The sequence below is a fragment of the Rousettus aegyptiacus genome, unplaced genomic scaffold (assembly GCF_014176215.1).
Source record: "Rousettus aegyptiacus isolate mRouAeg1 unplaced genomic scaffold, mRouAeg1.p scaffold_m13_p_1, whole genome shotgun sequence".
Classification (NCBI taxonomy): Eukaryota; Metazoa; Chordata; class Mammalia; order Chiroptera; family Pteropodidae; genus Rousettus; species Rousettus aegyptiacus.
In genome coordinates, this window is record NW_023416284.1 from 164,545,302 (window position 1) to 164,568,398 (window position 23,097).

At 34.1% G+C, this 23,097-nt stretch overlaps 1 protein-coding gene across 1 annotated transcript in view; it reads left to right on the forward strand.

Annotated features, from left to right (window-relative positions):
* The window catches only part of PEX7 (peroxisomal biogenesis factor 7), a 70,322-nt gene extending 48,046 nt beyond the window's left edge, over positions 1-22,276 (forward strand). Inside the window, exons 9-10 of the mRNA XM_016165848.2 lie at positions 1,872-1,971; positions 21,146-22,276. Of these exons, the coding sequence (XP_016021334.2) occupies positions 1,872-1,971; positions 21,146-21,214 (169 nt within the window). The 3' untranslated portion in view covers positions 21,215-22,276. The remainder of the gene's footprint in view (positions 1-1,871; positions 1,972-21,145) is intronic.
* Positions 22,277-23,097: the final 821 nt, after the last annotated feature.

The following is a 23,097-nucleotide window of genomic DNA, read 5'->3' on the forward strand; positions in this document are numbered from 1 at the left end:
GTATTAGAGCAAATTCAAATTGACTTTTTGAATAGACCCTTAGCCCTCCTCCCCATGTGACTTCCCCTTATCACACTTTCAAGCTAAAGTTGGAAGATTTCACACATGTGCCCTTGTTAAGCATCCTAATTTTCATAAGGCCTACCTATCTTGTCCTCAGTACAGCCTTATCCTTAACTGGCTCAAAATAACAACAAAAACTGCATCCTGGAACTCGTTAGGCAAATATAAACATATCTCTTGTTGGTTTTTATCATCCTTAAAAAGTTCTGAAGGAAAGCAATTTTTATGGTTTGTCTAAAGAGTATTTAGCCTATCCATTTTACTGAAATAAAATCTAAATCCCAAAGGAAGTCAGAGAGCTGAATATAATTTTGTTTATAAATATTGCAGGTTTGAATTTACTCTCCAACCCATACTTTTAATTCTTTCTTTTTTTCTTTCTTCTTCTTCTTCTTCTTCTTTTTTTTTTTTTTTTTTGCTGTATTCAGTACATATTTTTTAAACCATTCTGAATATTTTTTTTTTTGTAACACAGTGGGTATATACACGTATTGCAAATCAGTGAATAACCATGTTTTAGATATGAAGTTATACAATTATATATTTACTTTTGCTTATATAAACATTATCAAGATCTAGAAAATTAAATTCCAGTACAATTCACTGTCTCTAGACCCAGAGGAACAAATATGCAGATAGCAGAGACCACTAGTATAATTTCTGAAGATTTCAGCGAGTTCCCTCATTTGAACAGGCAGATTTTTAATCACTCTTCCTAAATATTTCCTAGAGTTCAGTAATCAGGTAAAATGAGCTATTTATTCATTGTTTCTCTGGAACCACAGAGTGAATTATCCATAGCAACAATCCTTTGTCAAACTTAATAAGACCAACTCTGTTTTTATTAGGAAAATAATACCACCAGGTTAAACAAACTGACTGTTGGTTTTGTGTATTTACTCTCTTTTAAAGAGATCTGCTAAACCTTCAGTGTGTTCCATGTTATGTTGTACATCATTAGAGAGACTGAATTGGAATATGACTCTTGTGATTCTGAATGTGCCATTTTTATGGTTGTTTTGAGTCAAATAAGAAAGATGATGAGTGTGTAAAGGTTTAGAAATGAAGTACTATTTTGTATATTGAAAATAGAGTCAAATTCTTCTCTGTACAGTAGAAATCAGATGTTATGGTAAATATTACCACTCCCAGTCATAGAGGATAAATAGAATACATAATATTGGCCAAGGAAAACACATTTCAGTTTTTATTGACTCTAGAAATTATATTGATGTGCAATCTATAAGAAAGGCTGTGCCTCAAAAAAAAAAAAAAACATAGTTTCAGAATTATAGAGATTTTCATAAGAGAGAACAAATTCTTTTTAAAGAATTTGAATTGCTGTTGAAATGTAAATTAAACCTAAGGTCTTTTCATGTCAGTCATTGAGAAATGAAGTAGTATTTAAAATCACAAAATGTTAGAGTTCATGTATTCCAATATCTGTATTTTACAGCCATGAATGCTTTTAGAAATTGCTACAAAAGCCTAGTGTGTCTCATTTCAAATATCCTTGTGCAATATAAAAAAAATTAACTAAAGCTTGTTAAGCTTCCATCCTACAAGGTATACTAATAGGAATATAATCTTTTACAAGGGTAGATTGATTAATTCACTTTTTAATATAATAAAATGGAGTACGTTTTTTATTAGATTTTTAAATGAAGATCAGTAGTGGGGCTCTGCATTTATGAATTGGTTGAACCTATTTTGATAAAATCCTTGCTATGTTAAATACCTATTTTTTATTAAATAAATTTTTTGGTAATTTTACCACTTAAATTATTTCTTTTTGTTTTTATTTACAGATTCTGGAACTTTTCAAAGCCTAACCCTCTTCTTGAAACAGTGGAGCATCATACAGAGTTCACTTGTGGTTTAGATTTTAGTCTTCAGAGTCCTACTCAGGTAATGGGTGTAATCTCTTGACGTTTTTTTCTACCCATACAGTTCACAGATAGCTCTGTGTGTGGCATCTCTTGCTTTTATGAACAAAATTGTTGCCTTTAGGGAAGAGCAAAGTACATTTACTTAATCATCCTGATCTCTTTTGCTAAAAAAGTTGAGCATTTGAAATGTTAGAGAAGAGATATTCAGAAACTCGACATACCTCTCTTCTCTTGAAAGATTGACTTTTTCTGAGAGGTAAAGGAACCTTCTCAAAAAATATTGTGCCTAATATGTCGAAGGCTTTGAGTAGACCTCTCCCAATTGGAAGGGTGACAAGAAGAAGGGAATGGGGAAGGACTATCCTCAGAGGTTGGTGGGAGTCAAGAGTGTATGAGCCTAGATTCAATTGTCCCACTTAGCAATTGAGATGATGGCCAGGCCATTTGCTTCTCAGGACTGTCACCCTCATCTCCACACTCTATATTGAAATAGTTCAGATGGGGAACAAAATAAAGGAGAATGGAGACTGCTTTAATTAATAAACTTTATATTCTCCTTTTTTGTTTTTTCATGGACTCGAGAGTTTAAATATTTATGTTTTTTATTTTTTTTAAGCCTTTTCAGTTTTGGAAACTCGGGTCAGAAACACTAGAATGTGTTGAGTGATAAGGCACTTTATAGTAAACTATGTGGAAACACTAACATATCAATAAAACAGTATAATATGTGGCAATTCTAGAATATAACTAAGAAATTATGCTTTCATGACAAATTTTAGAAGTTAGACAAAAAGCAAATTCCATTTTTTATAACTGTGTTCTTAAATTTAAATGAACATATGGATTTTTATTTTAGGATTTTAAGACATGATTATGAGTAAAATATTCTCATAAGACATTAGAGTAGTCTCATTAACATTAGAATAATTGTTTAAAAATGGCTTAATAGCATCTGGGAAGAAACTTAAATATTGATGAGTGAAATGGCATTATCTTTAATGTAAATACAATGTGGTTGTATTTACAGTCTTCTGAGAAATACATTTATTATAGATGATTTTTAATAAAATAATCATTCCTGTTTGTTATGCCAAGTAAAAGAAAAAGTTATACCTGTCAAAACATGACAATACCAAACAAAGGACCTAAATAAACATTTTCCTCTCAGATATTTTGTTAACCTATATTTTATGAGTCCCAGACCGTGGCCCTCAGTCATGGCAGTTTGTCACTGTGGTCCAACGAATACCAAATGTTTTTTGGGTCCTTCACACATAGACCACCTTATGAAAAGCAATTTTGTTTTCAGAGGATTTATTAATTAGATTTTATGTATCCTTAAGTAATAAGAGATTTTATTTCAAGGCTATATATTTTGTTTGCAGTCTGGTGACTGCCACCCATCTTTCCAGTTGAATGACCAAATTTCATTTGTACTAAGGAAATAGTTACTATTGAGAGCAAATAGGAGTAGAAAGGCAGAAGTCTTTGAGCTCTAAATAAGCAGCAGGTTCAATGGCATAATGTGTAGTCCAACTGTACTGGCAATCTCCATTGATTTGACTTATAGTAGGACAGAATCTTGGGATCAGGAGGGACCTTAGAAATAAGACTGCTCCCTCTCATTCATTTATTCTTGCCATAGATATTTTCAGATGTCAGACCTTGTGCTAGGCAGTGAGGATACAGTGGTGAGTGAAAATAAACATGAGTCCTGCCTTCATAAAGCATTTAGTCTGCGTTACATAAAATAACCTCACAAAGGAATGTAAATAGACAACTGTGAGAAGCCTATAAAGAGAAGTGCCTGTTCCTCAAGAGTTCGTAATCAGGATAGAAGTTTGACTATTTAAGAAATCCATAAAGAATTGTGGCTCATCTGAGATCTGAAAAATGGATAGTTGTTAATTATATGAAGAAACAGAAAGAAGATAGATCATAAAAAGGCAAAAATAACAGTGTGTTACAGACCTTGTGATGGGAAGGAGCATGGATAGGACTTGAGAATGAAGAAATTATTATTATTTCCTTATTTATGGTATATTATTCAACATTAGAATTTAAGAAAATATATTTGTTTACCTGTCGTATTTTTAAAAAGTTTCGAGATTATCCAAATTTTGTTTTGCCCTATTCTTAAATGTTAGTTGGTTTTTCTTTATGTAATTTTTGCTGTGTGTTATAGGGTATACAAATGAAATATTGAAGAGTTTTTATTATTTAATATATTTTTTATTAATGTAGTTTTAATCTTTTAAAGATATTACATTTCTATTAATATTTGTTTGACATTCATTGATTCATTCTGTCATTGAGTACTACAGCTGTGTGGGACAGGAAATTACAGTGTAGTGTGATAAATGCTAAGACAGAGGGAAGCAAATGATACTTTGGGAAAATATGTATTTACTTATTTATGATATGATGTGAATGTATCACTTATAAATATTCGTCAGGCACTTACTAAGTGCTGGGCATTGTTTTAGGTACTAAGAAAAAATCATCAAACAAAACAGATTATATTCTTGCTATCATGGGGTTTACATATTATGAGAGGAATCAAATAATTAACAAGTATACAAATAAGATGATTTCGTATAGTAGTCAATACTATTCAGAAATGAAGCACTTTTATAGCGAACGGTAGGGGAGGAGATTCTTTTGCTTGAATGGTCTTGGGGAGGCTCTCCAGGAAAGCAAAATTTGAGCTGAAAAACAATAATGATATGGAGCCAGCCACCCCAAAATAAGGAAAGAATTGTTTTTCAAAGAGAAAACAACAAATCTCAACTCCTTGAGTTGGTAATGGGTTTGGTATGATTAAGAGTCAGAAAGAAGGCCGGTTTGGCTGGAGCCTAGTGAATGAGGGGAAGAGTAATAGGAGTTGGGTAGGGGTCAGATGGTGTAGGGCCTTGTAGACCCTGCTGTGTTTCTTTGTAATAGCAGTAAAAAGCTATTGGAGATTTAAAAGCAGAAGAATGATAGAAATTCATTTGTTTTATTAGTGTATAATTGACATATTAGTTTCAGGTGTACAAGATAGTGATTCGATATTTGTATATATTGTGACATGATCACCACAGTAAGCCTAGTTAACATCTGTCACTGCATAATTACTAAAAAATTTTTTTCCTGTATGTAGGAAATAGTCATTTTTTGAGTAGAGGATCTACTCTATTAGCAACTTTAAAATTTACAATACATATTATTATCTATAGTCACCAAGCTGTATATTACATCTATATGACTTATTTATTTTATTAACTAGAAGTTTGTATCTTTTGACTCCCTTTACTTGTTTTGCCCACCCTCAACCCCCTGGCAATCACCAGTCTGTTTTCTGTATCTGTGGGCTTTTTGTTTGCTTGTTTTCTATGTTTGGTTGATTGGTTGGCCGATTTTAGGTTCTACATATAAGTGAGATCATGCAGTATGTCTTTCTCTGTCTGACTTATTTCACTAAGCATAATGCCCTCAGAGTCCATCCATGTTATCACAATGGCAAGATTTCATTCTTGTTTTATGACTGAATTATATTCCATTGTATGTGTGTATGTATGCATGTATACATACATTTTCTTTATCCATTCATTCATTGATGGACACTTAGGTTGTTTCCATATCTTGTAAATAATGTGCAATGAGCATATGGGTGGATCTATATTTTTTAATTAATGTGGTGTTTTGTTTTGTTTTGTTTTTTTGAATAAACATTCAGAAGTGGAATTCCTGGCTTATATGGATTTCTACTTTTAATTTTTTGAGGAATCTCTATACTGTTTTCCAGAGTGGCTGCACGAGTTTGCATTCTCACCAAGTGTACAGGGATTTCCTTTTCTCCACATCCTCACCAACACTAGTTATTTCTTATCTTTTTGATAATAATAACAGGTGTGAGATGATATTGCAGTTGTAGTTTATTTGATTTCTCACATGTCTAGGGTGCACTGTGGTTTCGATTTGATTTCTCTGAGGATTAGTGATGTTGAGCATCTTTTCGTGTACCTTGGAAAAAAATGACTATTCAAATCTTCTGCCTGTTTTTTAATCAGATTGTTGTTTTGCTGTTGAATTGTATGAGTTCTTTTATATTTTGGATATTAACCCCTCATCAGATATATAATTTGCAGATATTTTCTCCCATTCATAATAACAATAAAGGCCACATAAAATAAAATAATAATAATAAAAAAACCACAGCCCACAACATACTCAGTGATGAAGGACTGAAAGTTTTTCCTCTAAAATCAGAAATAAGACAGGAATGCTTGCTTTCATCACTCTATTCACAAAGTATTGGAAGTCCTATCCAGAGCAATTAGGCAAGAAAAAGACGTGAAAGGTATTTAAATTGCAAAGGAAAAAGTAAAAGTATTTCTATCCTCATATGACATGATCTTATATGTGGAAACCTTTAAATCTATCCATGTCAGCAATTATATTAAATATAAATGGTCTAAAACTTCCAAATTAAAAGACATTAACGTGATAAATATATGAGATACTTTGAGAAACTCACTAGGTCAAGATTTTGTGAGACCTGTTGGATTGAGGATTTGAAAAAGAGGTTTTTTCAACTCTAAATCCTGGGATTCAGTTACTTTCTATATAATCAGTAATGAGTTTATTCTGTTCTTCTCCCTGTAAATTTATATTTAAATGTTTATTTTTTTTTTCCTTATTTTATTTATATTGTTTTGGACTTCAGACTTTCCTTTCAAACTAAGATGGATATTTCAAACTATTTTTTCCCACATATCTAACAACATATTTTAACACGGACATTTGTGTAGTTTATATCGATAATTTATGTTTTTACCAAGAAATGTTAAACTCCTTTCTAGGGGAGATAACAATCAAGTTCATGATGCATCTCTCTATTTTTCTCTCCTTTATTTTATTTCAGTTATCTTTTGCTATATAACCAACTTCCCCATAACTTAGTGCCTTAAACAACAATTTCCTTCACTGTTCTGTGAGTCAGTAATTTGGACTGGGCTCAACCGAGCAGTTCTTCTCTTGGTCTAGCCTGGGGTCACTCAGGTGACTCCAGTCATCTGGTGGTTTAACTAGGTCTGGGTGGTCTAAGATGGCCTCACTCACATGTCTAGGGTGCCGTCTTCTGAGCCCTGCATCTCCAGATGAGTCCGGGCTTCTTTACTTAGCTGCTGTAGATTTCCAAGAGGGTGAGAGCAAAAGCTGAAAGATATCTTCAGGGCTAGACTCTGAAGTCATACAGCTTGCCTTCTGTGGCAAAGCGAGTTTTAGGGCCAGCCAGATTCAAAGAGTGAGAAAGGCACTCTACCTCTTGATAGGAGTAGCCACAAAGAATTTGTAACCATTTAAAATCTACCACATTAACTTTTTGTTGGTACAGTTAGTAGTTTGTTTTAAATGTATTTATTCTTTATTCTTATGATATGTGGTCAGGTTTACTGATGGTATGTTAATTTAATTTCACCCTTTGTTCATTGTTTATTCTCTTAGAAAGTATCTTTCAGCTTTTAGAAAGTAAGTATCTTTCAATCTACTTTCAAAAACGTGTCTCTTTTGGTGATCTTGGAGCTACAGGACTTTGCTGACGTTACTTTAGGGCTTCTGTGTCTTAATATATTATCTCTAATAAAAGGAGACTAATCTCAGTTTTTTTGTATTTATAATTCTTTTTTCTTTTCAGCTTCTCCCTTCTTAGAGATCTGAAAAATGAGATCCAAAGTAGTTCTTATGTTACACCTCCTTTCTTCTTGACAGAATGTAAGATCTCATCTTTAAAGGTTTAAAACTTGACAAATAAGTGTCTGGGGTCATTCTTTAAGAATAATTGCTGAAAAATTCTCTCTGCCCTCTCTTGTTAACCAAGCTGAAGTTAGCTTTCACTTCAGAAAATTTTTCTTTGATTTTTTTCCACCTCTGATCATGATTTGTATAGTCCTGGCATTTCCTCTTTTCTCTCTTATCCTTATTATTTCTAAATTGGATACCCTTTTTCTATTTTTTAGGTTTATGATTCTAGACTCGTAATATACCCATTTATATAATTGGGATTTTCTGTATTGTATTTTTGGAATTCGTGACTTTTTACTCTGCAACATCAATCTATTCTTTCAAATGCTCATTGATATTTAGTCTAATATTTATAAGCTGGGTACAGGTTTATATATCATTTCACATTCCCTTTTGAGATATAGTTGTTTCTTTTAAGTAGAAATTATTAGTTCATTCCAAGATATCACCTCTCTATGCTTAATAAAATTATCTTTTTTCCATGATAAAATTAGGAAATTACATATCAAAGAAAGAAAAAAGATTCTCACCGCTCCAGAGAGAACATGTTATAACATATTAATGCTTCTTTTTAGTCCTTTATTTCAAGAAACTTTTTAAAGTATAACACATTGGAAAATGCACAGATTTTAAGTGCACAGATCAATAAGCTATCAAGAAGTGACCAAGCCCATTTACCTATCCCTCAGGTTAAGTTACCGAATAATGCCAGCATCCCCGAGCCCTTTCATGCTTCCTCCTAAATCTTACCCCTCCCTTCTTCCCAAAGGTAACTACTCTTCCATTCCTTTTCTGTATGTGTGCATATTTTTCATAGTTGTAGTTACACTACAGATACAAATTTTTCTTCTGGGAGTCCCAAAATGCTTGATAAACATTATTTTTAATGAATGGATATCCTAGTCTATCCATCAGGAACATGTAGGTATCTTTACAGTATGCTTAAAATAAGATAGAAGAAATTTTGTATATTTTTATTTTGTTTGGTGGAAGATGCTTAGATTTTCTTCTGATTTAAACTAGTTTTTTAGATGTGTTTTAAAGTATCTTTGGCTTTGTTGATGTTTTAGTAAACAAATATAAGGTATCATTTAAAATTCAGCTTATATTTTGATTCAAATCTTTATTCCCACAATCTTAGATAGCAGGTCTAGAGTTTGACAGTGGACAAACTATTTTAAATTTCTCAGTTTGAGTTTAGAAAATTAGATTTTAGAAGAGGACTAACATTATTGGTAGTTAGGATTTCTGTGTCCTGGACACTTTTTATTTGAGGTAATATTTTCTGCATCTGTCACAGAGACTAGCTTTAGAGTTGGAAAGAACATGTGTCAGAAACATCCGGTGTCATCAGACATTAGACTCTGTTGTTTCCTCTTTGATGCTTTCATAATTGCATAACTTTTAGCTTAAAATTACATAACAAATGCTTGTTTTGCCCCAGCCACAGAACACTCCCCAGACCCAGGTCGGTAAGATCTTAGCATGCTCCTAAAATGGATGTGGTTTTAAAAAAAAATGGTTGTGGTTAGCCTGTGTCTACTACCCTCTGCACTCCATGGACAGCTCTTGCAGCAGTGGCTTCCAGAATTATTGACACCCGAGCTTCTGGTGCCTCAGCCTCTGAGCTCCCACTCTCCTACTCATTTTCCTTGTTCTAGACTAAAGAGCATTGCTTCTAAAGACCAAGTAAAAATCTCAAATTACCACACTACAAACTACTTTTCAAAAAAACCATATAGTTTTTTAGGCTTTTGGTCCTGTTCAACTTACCTTTAAAATCTTTTTGGTTTTCCCGTCTATTTTCTACAGTAGCTTTCTCAGCCTTCTAAAGTATTTTAGTATTGTAGTATTATAGTAATAACACTCTGGACATGTGACCTTGCCTCCTACTTTACTGTAAAAATAAACAAGAATGAATTTCTTTTTCCACCTGTATTCCCTCAACATATTTATCTCTGTTTTTTCCCCTTTCCAGTGGGTTTCTCATTTTCTCACTGGCTTCTTCATCCAGGCCTTTGTTTCCACAGTTCTCCATTGTTTTTAAGATCTTCAGTCAGTTATATTCTCTATTTTCAAAGCTCATTTAACTCTACTATCTTATCTCCCTACCAGTAAATTCTATTCCTGTCATATTATTACATGTCTAGAACTTCCACTTGAACTTCTATTATTAGACACCTGCAACTTCCACTTGAGGCTGTCATTTATTATATGCTATTGATGCTTGACCCATTTATCCAGTTGCCTTTACTGTATGATCTGAATAGATGTCTTTTCTTCCAGTATTCCTAACCAGGTCACTTGACTGTAAGACGGGGCTAGACTAGAGAGATACCTTGGAAATCATCCTACTTTTCTTGTTTCTCTGCATTCCTAAATTCAACTAGACATTAAGTTTATGAATTCTTCCTCAACAATATCTCTGAAATCTGGACCATGTCCTTCTAGCTTCACTACCTTAGATAAGCATTTATTTAGTACCTCTGTCATGGATTATTGCAGTAATCTCCAAAGTGATCTCTAACTGATCTCTAACTCTTTCCATCATTCCATCGATTTTCAACACTACTTCAGGGGAGAGCGTTCCATAATGCAAATCTGATTATGTTAGTCCTTGACCTGAAATATATCAGTGGTCCCATTGAAGACATCAGAAACAAGATGATAATTACTCCCATCACCACTATTAATATGGTTCTAAAAATTGTAGCCAATTAGTAATAGAAGAAAATAGAATATAAATATTTTTTAGATGTAGGAAATTTTATCATCTGTACTTCATTTGATTGTTAAATGTTCTAATCCAAGAATGTCAACTTTTAGCCTATTAAAAATAATAAGAGAGTTCAATAAGATCAGTAAAAATAAAATTTCAAAAATGAAGATCATGTAGATATCAGTAATTATCAGAAAATAAAATGGGAAAAAATTACCTTTACATGGCAATAACTCTATGTGCATGCATGTGTGTGTGCATGTGCATGTGTGTATATAGGATATATACAGGAATAAAATTTTTAAAAATGTGCATGACTGTAGATAAAGAAAATTATGTAACTTTTACTAAGGGACCTTTTAAAAAGACTGGAATAAATGAAAAGACATCGTGTTCCTGTACAAGAATACATTTTTTCCTTATTGCTAGCATCTGTTAGGTCTTTCTCATCTAACATAGTATCATAGTTGTTGCCTAACAATTTTCTTTTTTTGGAACTCACGGTCAACAACTCCTGTGATGTTCTTTACCTACTCTGACCAGTAACCATACTAGTTACATACCAGTTTTAATTTACAAATCAGAACAGTGAAATTGTCATCTTCGTTATGTCATCTCAGATACCTTTAAGAGGCAGCCCATTACCTTCAGTTAGAGTCAACTTTTAATCTTGATTTTAAGATTCAATATAATATGCATTATTTTCTAATTATATTTCTCGCCATCCTACACTACACAATCCCTCTTTATTACATACCAGTTATATTTTATTAATGAAGAGGATCTTAGGATATTTCTCAACTCTTTACTTACTTTTACTTAAACTCCATAATGATCAATATAATATACCATGTTCTCTGTAGTAGTTCTCAACTGTAAGCTGGTTACATAAGTAAAAGATGGTCTTACTTTAGCCCATAATTTTATACAATGCAACATAATGACTGGGCTGCTTTTTCAGAATTTAGAGTTGACTATTAGTGATTTCTTTCATTTTTTTCTACATCCTTATACCTATTTCTCTTGTTCATTTTTGCTAAAGAGGACATATGTCATACAGATAATTACAGTTGATTGAACAAGTTTCCCAAGGGCAAAAGCAATTGCCCACTAAATTGAGAGAAAAGAATATAATGATAGGCAGAAAATGAAAAAATTATTAATAAAGTAAATCTCTTAATGGGTCAGTAGGAATTCTTTGTTGTCTTAACAGCCTATTAAGTCATTTGAAATAAATTTTGTTATCAGTGGCATGTGTAAACATTTTAATAAAATGGAGAGAATTGATGAAATTAATGAATCATTTTCTAAGTTACACATGTATTTAAAGTCTGATGATTTCATTATGTTTTCTTTTCCAAAATTTGCATTTATAGAGCAAATATTATTGAGGACATTCTATAGCAAGTCTCATTTAATACACTAATGATAAATGTTTATTGTAAACAACTTATTGACTAGATTTATTTCTTTAATATTCTCAGGTCTGCTATAAAATCTATTCCCATACTTTGCACATAAGAAATGTTGAAATACTTGTTTAATACAGTTGCTCTCAGATATTTCATATGTGACAGTGTTATAATGTGTGTGCAATAGCTGTATTTAGATATTAATAGTCTGATAGGTAATAAATTTCTATTCAGTTCTTCAGGATTGCATTTTAAAGAAATTGATGTATCAGGACAATAGCAAAAAAATTCATATTTCTAATTAATGTGCTTATTCTTAAAGTTTAGAAATATATTTTGCTGTTAAAAGTGAAAATGAAATAACTGAAAATAAAACTTATACTAAATCTCACCCTATTTAGTTATTTTTCACTACCCTAGAAGATAGCAGCTTTTAAAAATAATAACGAAGAAGATTGATTCTGTCTTCAAGTTTTTAATTAAGTAATATAACATTGACAAATCTTTTTTTCTATAATGTTGATAATTTTGATTCTGAATTTTAATGAATAGATTTGCATTTTGATCTCAAACTAAAGGAAATTCAGGGAGCATAGGGATGAAATGCGCTACATAGGCGGCCCGGTGTGGGCATCACCCGCTCTGACTGGCTTCGGTTTGACGATCCATTTGGAGTGATTTGGCAGACAAAGCCTCACAATGCCCCCAATTTTCCCCCTATTTCTTTTAAAGGACCAATTTTTTATGGTACTTGTCTTGATTGTTTTCATAGTGTTCAAATCTGTATTTTTGTATGTAGAGGGAAATAATTTTCTCAACGCTAATCACTAATATTGTATTAAATTGTCATGAAGGAGTTGTTTAATATGGACGTGTAAAAATGAAAAAAAAAAAAAAGTTAAGAAGTAAATTTTCTCCACTGGAGTATCTTTGGGCAGAAGAGGTAGAACCCGGAGGCCTCTATCTTGTGTTATTCACGTGCACGCTCATCGTGAGGGTAGTGGGTCAAACAACATAGGTTTTGGCAGCTAGCCTTTTCAGAAACCCTAGATGACAGTCAGATAGGAGTCAGAAGAACGCTTCTCTCAAAAGATTAAGAGTTTTATCAGAGGAGTTATAATGCGATTAAGTTGCCTTAAAGCTAGAACTTTTAGTTCTTTGTTTATTCTTATTTATTCCACTGCCTAGGACACTTTCCTTCTCTCTATCATGTCTCCACCCCACAAACAATAACAGCAGCAGCTTTCTGGCTAAGGTATACTCCTTCTTTAGGTCACAGTTTAGGTAATACTTCCTCTTGAAAGCATGCACTTTCCTCGCATTTGGTTATAGTGATACCTTCCGTACTTCTGCTGGGCCCTACAATTCCTTTAGCATTGTCCTTTAGCAATTTCTTTAGCACTCTGCATTTTAGGTACCTGTTGACTTTATCCATCTCTCTGTTGGACTCCTGATCTGTGGGGACAGAGACCAGTACCATCCTGTTTACTATGGTATTCTCAACATACTTCTGACACACAGGAGGGGCTCATATAAATATTTGTTGAATAAATGAGTAAATGTAAGTACATATGTATATATGAATTATATTTTAGGGAGCTTTATAACGCAGAGAAATATTTGACCAACAAATAAAGTAAAGCTCCTTGTGACACCTCTCTAAGTAACCTTTACAACACTCAAAAATCTCGTATGTCCCCCAAATCCCATGAAACCTGTTGCCTTTACTCAGATCTCCGACCTCTCACCTGATTAGGTGCCCTTTACTGTGTATGAGGCTCTGCTTAAAATCTTTGGAGAAAGGAAAACCACTGCTCATACACAGTTTCATTCATTCAACAAGCATTTACTAAAAGTTTACTGTATATAAAACACAAGGGATACAAATTTAACCAAGATATATAATCGCTAACTCTAAAAAAACCCTATTCAGGTTTAGTTTATATGCATATGTGAATGTTGTTAGAAAACAGAAACTACATTACCCAGCATGCTCTCATTTTCTCCTTAGTTTTCGTACAGCATAGAGCCTAATTTATTGTGCAAGTGTTGTACTGTGCTCAGCTCTGATGCCTGAAAGCTTTTGCTTTGTTTCCTTTAGTACAGATTTTGTTTTTAATAATGTATTTACTTTATTTGGCCCTATGGGTTACTCTATAAACCATTTCAGCCTATTTAGAACTCAGAAGGTATAAATCTCAAATTTTAAAAATATTGTTATTAATCATAACTTAAATGATTAATAAAATTTCCTCATGTGTTTAAGAAGATACTGACTTGTGTGGAATAGGATTGGGAAACTACATAAACTTTTGGTTTAGAAATGCTTCAGGTATGGGTAGTATTTTTCTTTAAAGATAATTCAGTCATCTTCTTTCTTAGTCCTCCACCCAATTCACTATCTTCCTACTATATATCAATCAACCTACCATATTTGACACTTAGATTTTAAATAAAAATTTGAAAATGTGGCACAAGGTGTTTTTCATGAAATTAGTAGCAAATTAATCTTTCTCAAGAAGGAATTCTTCCTTAGGAATATTTGAATCCTGCTGAGTTTTGAATTTCTTTTTAGCCAATGGCAAAAATTCCTGCTCATAAAGTGCTCCCAAAGAACTCCAGGTTAGTGCACATAACAAAGGCCCAGTTAAAGAAATTGATACACATCAGAGGTTCTCAGTTATGGCTAGATATTAGAATTTTCCCTAGGTGATTATCTTGTTCAGCTGGAGAATGCTTTGGATTAACTTTTTGGAATCAGGGGTTGAGAATCTGAAGAAAATCATTAATTTTCTCTCCCCAACTCCAACACACAAAATGTTGCACTTATGGACTTTCTGAAGCCTACCTTCGGACCGTGGTATAAAGACCCCAAGCTGTAGAACAGCTTTAGATGATAGCAGTGAAGCTGATCCGGGGGCCCCACTTTGAGAACCAGTGCTAGGAGAATGAGGAGTAGTCATCTGTGTTTCAACAAGCCCTCAAGGAGATTCTAATGCATGTTAAAGCTTGAGAACCACCACCCTTAGACATGTGGGCAGGAAACGACAGTTTAATAGTATGCTTTTGGCTTATTTGAGGGTTGAGCTGTTAATTAAAAAAGAAATAGCCACATAAGGAATGACTTTGTATATCTTGTAAAACCACTCTTTTGGCTTTGAATGATTTTTGTAATGGAGGCATATTTTAAATTTCTCATATAGATAGACAAGTGCTAGGAAAAACTTTATCTCCTCTGATGCAGTGGTAAATTGGTCTTGATATTTGTATACCTTATATTATTGTTTGCCCTTTTTGCCTTTCCTGCCAGGAGAAGTAGAGCTCAATTTCATGCCCAATTTTAGCAATTATTCTTAGTCTCTTTTTCCAGTATGATTATCTGCCCCTACTCCCCGTTTCATGTTTGTTCTTTTAATGAAATGATTTTTCTGTTACTGTGTTATCTCCTATGAGAAAGCAAGGGTTATTATGTTCCATAGAAATAATGGTTACCCTGTTGAGACAAATAAGCTGTATCCCTGTATGTGGGCCAAGTTAAAGGATAACTATCAAAATGGAAGTCATGACTCTTATACAAATATAGCATGAACATGTGTCAAAGATTTGATGTAACTCATGAAAGATTTTTATCGCTAGCTCAAAGGAACCAAAGAACAGACACACATAGGTAGTCACTGATTGCTGAAATGAATTTATTAATAGGTGCAGAATTGGTCAATATCCACAGGGCAATAAAATGTAATGTTTGGAATCATCTTTGGGGGAACAGAGGGAGGCATCAGTTGCATTTCCACAGTACAATATTCATTTGCATCTTTAATGGATGAGAATCATTTGATTACTATCAGTTTTCTATAACCTTCAGAGTTGTAAAATAATCCAGTCAAAGACAGTGAAAGGCACAGACCCCTATAGAATCAGGTAAGCCTGCGGGTCCCTAGGACAATGCCGACATTCCATTGAAAGAACACCTAGCAATCCTTTTTGTTGATTGTAATCTTTTACAGTTTTTCCTGACAGCAAGGTAATGTGCAAAGGAGTGAGTCCTCTTATAGGAGACTGAAACTGAGAAAGAGGATCTTCTATAGATGAGAAAGGTGATATCCTATTATCGTTTCTCATTCTCTATCCTGAGTCTGGCCTTGAAGGAGTCTTCATGGCTAGGAGTGTATTCCTGTGGATGGGAGGGAAGGATGGCTTTTGTTATGAAGAAGCAGGATAGGAGCTAAGAAAGAATCCTCTCCTTAACAAGCTAAAGGATAAGTGGGTCTCATCCTATGAAGCCGATTACTTATTTTCATGTAGTTCATTTTACTTATTTTTTTGTTGTTAGTCTTTCTGTTAACTCTTATTTTCAGCAGTCTTTTTTTAATGCCTTCCAGACTGGCCTCAGATATTTAGTAGGGAACATTAAGAAAAAGCCTTATGTTTGCTGTCTGTCATAGAATGAAGTGGGAAGCAGTGCATCCAGAGGCCATCGGTAACTAATGAGAGGGCTCACCCCACCTCTGGCACCACTCAGGTACCTTTCCTTACCAGGTAGTCTCTACAGTGACTGCCTTGGAGAAGCTAGAGCCTCTTTGTTAGTTTAGGAAAGTGCTTTTTCTTCTTATTTTTTATTGTAAGCTTTTTAAAACTTGTAGCACTAAATGAAGTTTAATTAATTAGTTAATAGAGAAATATTTTCATTCACCCTGTTCACAATTCTGTATCATTGCGGGTTTAGGTCTTTCTTGTATTATCAATTATAGTACAAGTATAGATTTATGAACATTTGCTGATTCAGTGGCCTTGACATTTGTTAGTTATTGTAAGTTCTGAGTAAATAAGTAGCTGGTTTGACTACAGAAAGTCCCAGTGCTCATACATAGATGAGACAGGGGTAAGTTAATATGATCTTTGCATCCCATGGTATAAAAACTTGCAACTTGAATATTAGTTGCCTTTTATGAGATACTATTTTAGGGAACAGAGTGGACAGATTTAGGTTCTGGATCCAGCTCTGCTACTGTAGTGTGAACATGAGAAAAAATTAATCTCTGAGGTCTTAATCTATAAAATACTTTCTTCGAACTAATACTTATTGAGTCATTATTACATTATATAGCAAGACATGGTTCATACTTCCAAAAAGTTGAGCTGAACCAGTAAGTTAGTCCAGCCATATATTATCGGTACTGTTAATGACTTCATAGAAGAAGGGATGCTTAAACTGATCCTTCAAAAAAGAGGTGTCATGTCCAGACAGAACAAGGCTAAGAGGCAGAGGGAAGGGGAGGGGCTCAGTAAAAGGACAAGAGCACAAGGTCCTTGGATTTGAGTGTCAACCTGATACAATGAGAAATGAAGATGAAAATAGCAACCAAACCTTGAAGACTCTGGTTTTAATGCTTAAATTACTAGAGGGGAAGAAGATGGGAGGAGGGCAAAGGGTAAAATGAGTCAAATATATGGTAACGGAAGGAAACTAGGCTTGGGGTGGTGAGCGTGCAGTAGAGTCTGCAGATGTTAATTATAATGTGGGGTACCTGAAAATTTATATAATATTATTAACCGATGTTTACATCAATAAATTTAATTTTTAAAAGTGTCATGAACAAAGAAGCCAGCTACTGAATTAATAGCCTTGGATGCATTTGTGTATTTCCATAATGTCAGGTTTATTGAGTGGAACCTTCTCAGATAAACCAGTCAGGTGTCCATGCAGGTTGATGCGCAACACACAAAGAGGGGACAGTACAGCGGCTTATGTGACAAGCAATGGAGTGCAAGCCCTCCGTCTTCATAAAGTGAGCTCTGGAACTGGTGGTGCACTTGTCCTTGTGTCTGTCCCAAGCCAGTGGCTAGAGTGGGCAGGAGGTTAGGTCTTCAACTCTAGCAGTATCCACACTGTGTGTTCCACACTGCGTGTTCTTGTCAGGCTTGAGGGCCATCTCCTTAAAGTGTTCCGCTGTACAGCCCTCAGGGGCGGACTTCAGTTATCAGTCCCAGCAGCTGTGTGGTCCTTTTGTGCCATTTGCCTGCGGTGGTTCTGTAGTTTGGGGCAATCAGGTCTTACCCTAAGGGTGTTCCCATTATGTGCAAATTGATATTGCTGTCATGGCTCCCATGGAGTCCATTTCGTAAAGTTTGAAAAGGCCACCGCTCGTTATGCTCTGTGCGAAAAGTTTGACTTAGAGGTCTCTGCTGCTCTATCCAGCTTGGATTCAGATCCAAAATATTATTGGTGAATGAAAAGGAGTTTATATGTTCCGATTAACCTGAGTGGTTCTTGTATTCACAGTTAATGACAGCAAAGTAATTAGACTAGCTAAGACTGCATGTTCCCTCGTATGGCTTTCAGACTTTATAACCATTAAACTGTGGGAAATACAGCGTAAATGGCTTTGATCAAAATTGCTATGTTGCTGCTTTATCCTTCATGGTACTGCCTACATTTTTTCTTTTCTTTTTTTATTGTGGAAAATTTCAAATGTATAAAAGGAAACATAATATGGTAATGAACCATTACCCAGCTTCAGCAATTATCAACATTCTTGTTTTATTTATTCCTCTACTCACTTTCCACCCCTTATTCAATTACTGTTATTGTCATTATTGTTCTTAAAATTTTTAGGCAAAAATTGAAATGTACAAATTTTAGACATGGTTTTGACAGATACGCCTATGTAATCTATATCCCATCCCGATACAAAACATTTGCATCTCCTTCCAAAAGTCCCTCTTATTTGTTTCCAGTCTCTATCCCCATCCCTACCTCCAGCTGGAAACACACACAAACACACACACACACAGTGTCCTACTTTTTTTATCCTTAGATTATTAGTTTCGCCTGTTTTAGAACTCATACAATGGAATCTCCCATATGTACTCTTTTGTTTGCGACCTCTTTCACTTGGCTTATTATCTGTGAGATTCATCCATGTCATTGAGTTTATCAGTCTCTTCATTGTACTACTCACCAGAATTCTGTTGTATGAATTTATTACAATTTGTTATCCATTCTTTTGTCAAGGGACATTTTGGTTGTGTGTTGTGTCAGTCTCAGCCTATGGATCTAGAAGTGCCCGGGGACAGTCACCTGAGCCCCACCGAGCTTCCCACAGACATCTCCCCTTTCTAAACTAGTGTTATGACCTGACCGACCCTTGTGGTTTTTAAGTATGATTGTAAGACACCCTTCAGCAATAACCATTAGGAAGCTTTGAAGAAAAAAAAGAGTTTATTACTTACAGGACCCAGAACAGACAAGGCACTTAAGGGGGCCCGCATATCTAGTCGTGTGGCTGGCAGTATGTTTATTTGAGATAACCTTCACTGAAGCTGATGCCTCTTTCAGGTGGATGCCTTGTCAATCAAAGCCTGTCAGGCACATGCACTACCAAAAGCAAAGCCAACTGTCGGCATACACTACAGGTTGTTTCTGTTTTTGTGCAGTTGTGAATGAAGTTGATATGAATGTTCTTGTATACATTGTATCATAAACATGTTTTCATTCCTGTTGGATAAGCCTCTAGGAATGGGATTACTGAGTCTAAAGACAGGTATATGTTTAACCTTAAAAGAAATGGGCAGTTTTCCAAAGTAGTTGTACCAGCATGTATGAGCCATACAGCCGTTCTCCATCCTTGTTAACATTCGATATTGTCTAATCCTTAATTTTAGTGATTCTCATGAATATATAGTATGTCTCATTGTGGTTTTTATTTGCATTTCCTAATGGATAATGATGCTGAACACTTTTTTAGGGTCCTTACTGGTCATTCATATATCTTTTTTTGTCTGTTAATAAAGTCTTTTGCCCATTTCTAATTAGGTTGTCTTTTGATTATTGAGTTACAGTAATTCTTTATATATTTTGGAAACAAGTTCTTTGTCAGGTATATGTTTTGTGAATATTGTTTCCCACTCTGTGGCTTGCCTATTCATTTTCTCAACAGAACAGTGTCTTTTGATGAGCAAAAGTTGTATTTTTTTATCGAGTCTAACATTAAATTTTTATAGTTATAGTTTTCTGTGTCCTAAGAAATTTTTATATAATTCAGATTGAGAATATATTCTCCTGTGTTTCCTTTAAAAAGCTTTATACCTTTAGCTCTACATTTATTGAAAAGGAACTGTCTGTGTATAGGGTCTATTCCTGAACTCTATTCTGTTCCTTTGATCTACTTGTATATCCATATATCGATACTACACTGTCTTGATTACTGTAGTTTTATGGTAAGTCTTATATCAGGCAATGTAAGTAGTACTATTTTCTTGTTCTTTTTGAAGATTCTTTTGGCTATTCTAGGTCCTCTGCATTTCCACTTTAAACTTTAAAAATCACCTTGTCCACTTTTGCTAAAATGCCTGCTAGATTATGAATTATATATTATTCTAAGGGAGAATTAATTTATTAACAATATTAAAAAAATGAAAATGGTATTTTTCCCCATTTATTTAGACTTTCTTTCATTTCTTGCAGCAATGTTTTAGTTTTTAGTGTGGACATGTTACATGTCTTTTGTTAAATGTGTTACTATTTTGTTATTTGATGCTATTGTAAATGGATTTAAAATTTTTTATTTAAAAAAATTTTTTCTTGCTAATATAAATTCTTTTTTTTTTTTTTTTTTTTTTTTTGGTATATTGATCTTATACCCTGAGACAGTGCTGCACTCACCAAGTTTTTGACACACAGTTCCTGAGCACCATGGACTTTCTTCCCTTCGTGTTTTAATATGGCTTTTTAGACTTGGATGTCTCTCACCTCCACCCCGAAAGAGGGCCCGTGTGAATGCACCAGCCTATGCGATGTCTTCTGACACTGTTCCAGTTGTATTCAATAGTCCCTCTTAGGAGAGTCTCTGTTAGAGCATTTTCAGCTTTCAGTCTTGAATGAGTCATTCTTTGAAGCCAAGAGCTGTACTCTATCTCTGTCCATCCCCACAATACCTAGCACAGCATCTTGATTCACAGCTGAAGAGTGCATCTTCCCAACATTTGTCTCAGGAAGTATAGGGAATTATGTAGCTCTAGGGTGAAGTGGGGTGGGTAGGATGGAGTGGGGTAAGGGAAATCCTTACAGGTAACTTCAGTCAATTGGAAACAGTCCCTGAAGTATATCTTAAAAAGGGAAAACAGACTTTTTATCAACAATGTGTCCCTCTCTTCTTCCTATTTAAAGATATGTTTACTAGTGGATGATCTACTACTCTCTAAATGACTTAGGCTTTCGCTGCCAATTTTGAATATCTGTAAATTATGTTTCCTCTTACTTCCTTTTTGTTTTCTAGGTTGCTGACTGTGCTTGGGATGAAACGATAAAGATATATGATCCTGTTTGTCTTACTATGCCTGCTTGAGACACACTACTCTGGTCAGAAGCAAAGACTATTGGCTGAAGAACTGCTTAACAGGAAATAAATTAACTATTGATAATGTAGTCATTATGCTTTTATATGCTATTCATACTTCAAATTTTAAAAATTTACCCTGGACCAGTTTAGAGGCAGCTGATAAAGACTTTGGCTCATTGAAGCCTGAAATATAAGCCATATTTCTTAAAATCCTGAGGAATAATTGATGCTATGGTATATCTTATAGTATCTGTTAAAATGTAACCTCTATATTATAAGATGGAGTAAAATATGGGAGATGTATAGATTATATTGATAGTGATATATTTCATTTTTAATTTGTCATTTTTTGATGTAAAATATAATCACTGCTGTTGATAAAAATCAAAATAAACCACATCTCTTGATCATTTCTCATTTTATGACATTCTCAGCAACATTGCTTTTTCTAATATAGTGTATATATGAATACAATACTATAAATAATGTAGATATATCTATGGTTCAGGAACAGGGTTCTAATATAGATTTAATTTAGTCAGCTGTTATTTATTGAGCATCTACTATATGCTCGACACATAGACTGAATATTTTCTCAAGGACTGGTGCCATGTTTTAAGAACATAGAATACTATGAGTTAAGTAAGGGCTTACATTTTTTTTTTACAGGTATTCAAATTCTTTTAGATATTGTACCCATAATATTATATTATTTTTCTCTTCCTACTTCTCTACTATCAGTGTTTTAAAAAAGCAAAAAGTCTTAGGTCCTACTAAGGTTTCAGGCAACTGCCCTTGAAACTTGCCCTAAGTTATATATAAACCCTCCTCACTTCCTCCCCAAGTCTCTTTGAAAAATCTCTCTGTGTTGATGATCTATAAAAAAGTTTAAAAGGGAAAATTAGTGAAACAAACAACTTTGCATAACATTTATATAATATTAGAATGTGATATAAATGGCAACATTTGTCATTAAATTTTAACAAGTTATTGAGAATGTTTAAAGAGCAAAATGTACTTATAGTAATTGCAAGAAAAATAAAATATATGGATGTTGTCTGATTTACATATTTCTTTGTTTACTCATTCCAGAAAAATACAAAATATAACGAACAAGAATGAATAAAAGAATAAAAGGTGACACAAAGTGGATCCAGGAGTGGAACTTGAAAATATATGACTCAAAGTCCTAGAAAGTTGCTACTGGCAGCATAAATAGAAGTTTGATCAAGTATATAATTCACTACCCAAGGCCTAAGGGCAAGAACTTTGTCCTAGTCCCAGCATCATGCCTAGCACATGGAAAGTGTTCAGTAAATATTTGTTAAATGAATGAATGGTCTCAGGGAAAGTACGATTTTTTTCAGTGCTTACACCAATCAATACTAATTGTTTTCGAGAGGCCCCATAAAGAGGACAGTGCTTAACATGAATATATCGTAAGTACTGTAAGGAGCAGGGAGCTCAAACACATCTTTCAGAGCTATCCAGATGATGAGGTTCATAGAGCTGTTTCTCGCTACTTCCCTCCCTAAGAACTAATGGCATCACAGTAAGTGCAGTTCAATAACAGCAGGTTCACAGTGGGTGTTCTCTGTATCAGCAGAATTTATAATAGACCTTTAAAAATACCTAACCCAGATCATGCTTAAATGAAATTACTTTTCCTTTTAGAATGCAAGAGATTTTATTAAAATAATCTGCCTTGTATCTTTTGAGACAATATTTACTAACAACTAACATCTCTTTATTTTTTCCCTCCATTCTGGGGATGTTAGAGATGTTTAAAACACTAACTTCATAATACTTAGGTTTTCGGAGTCTCTCAATATAAATGAGTGTGCGTGAACATTTATCCAGTGGGTTCCCTGGAGCTAGGATTGGAAAAC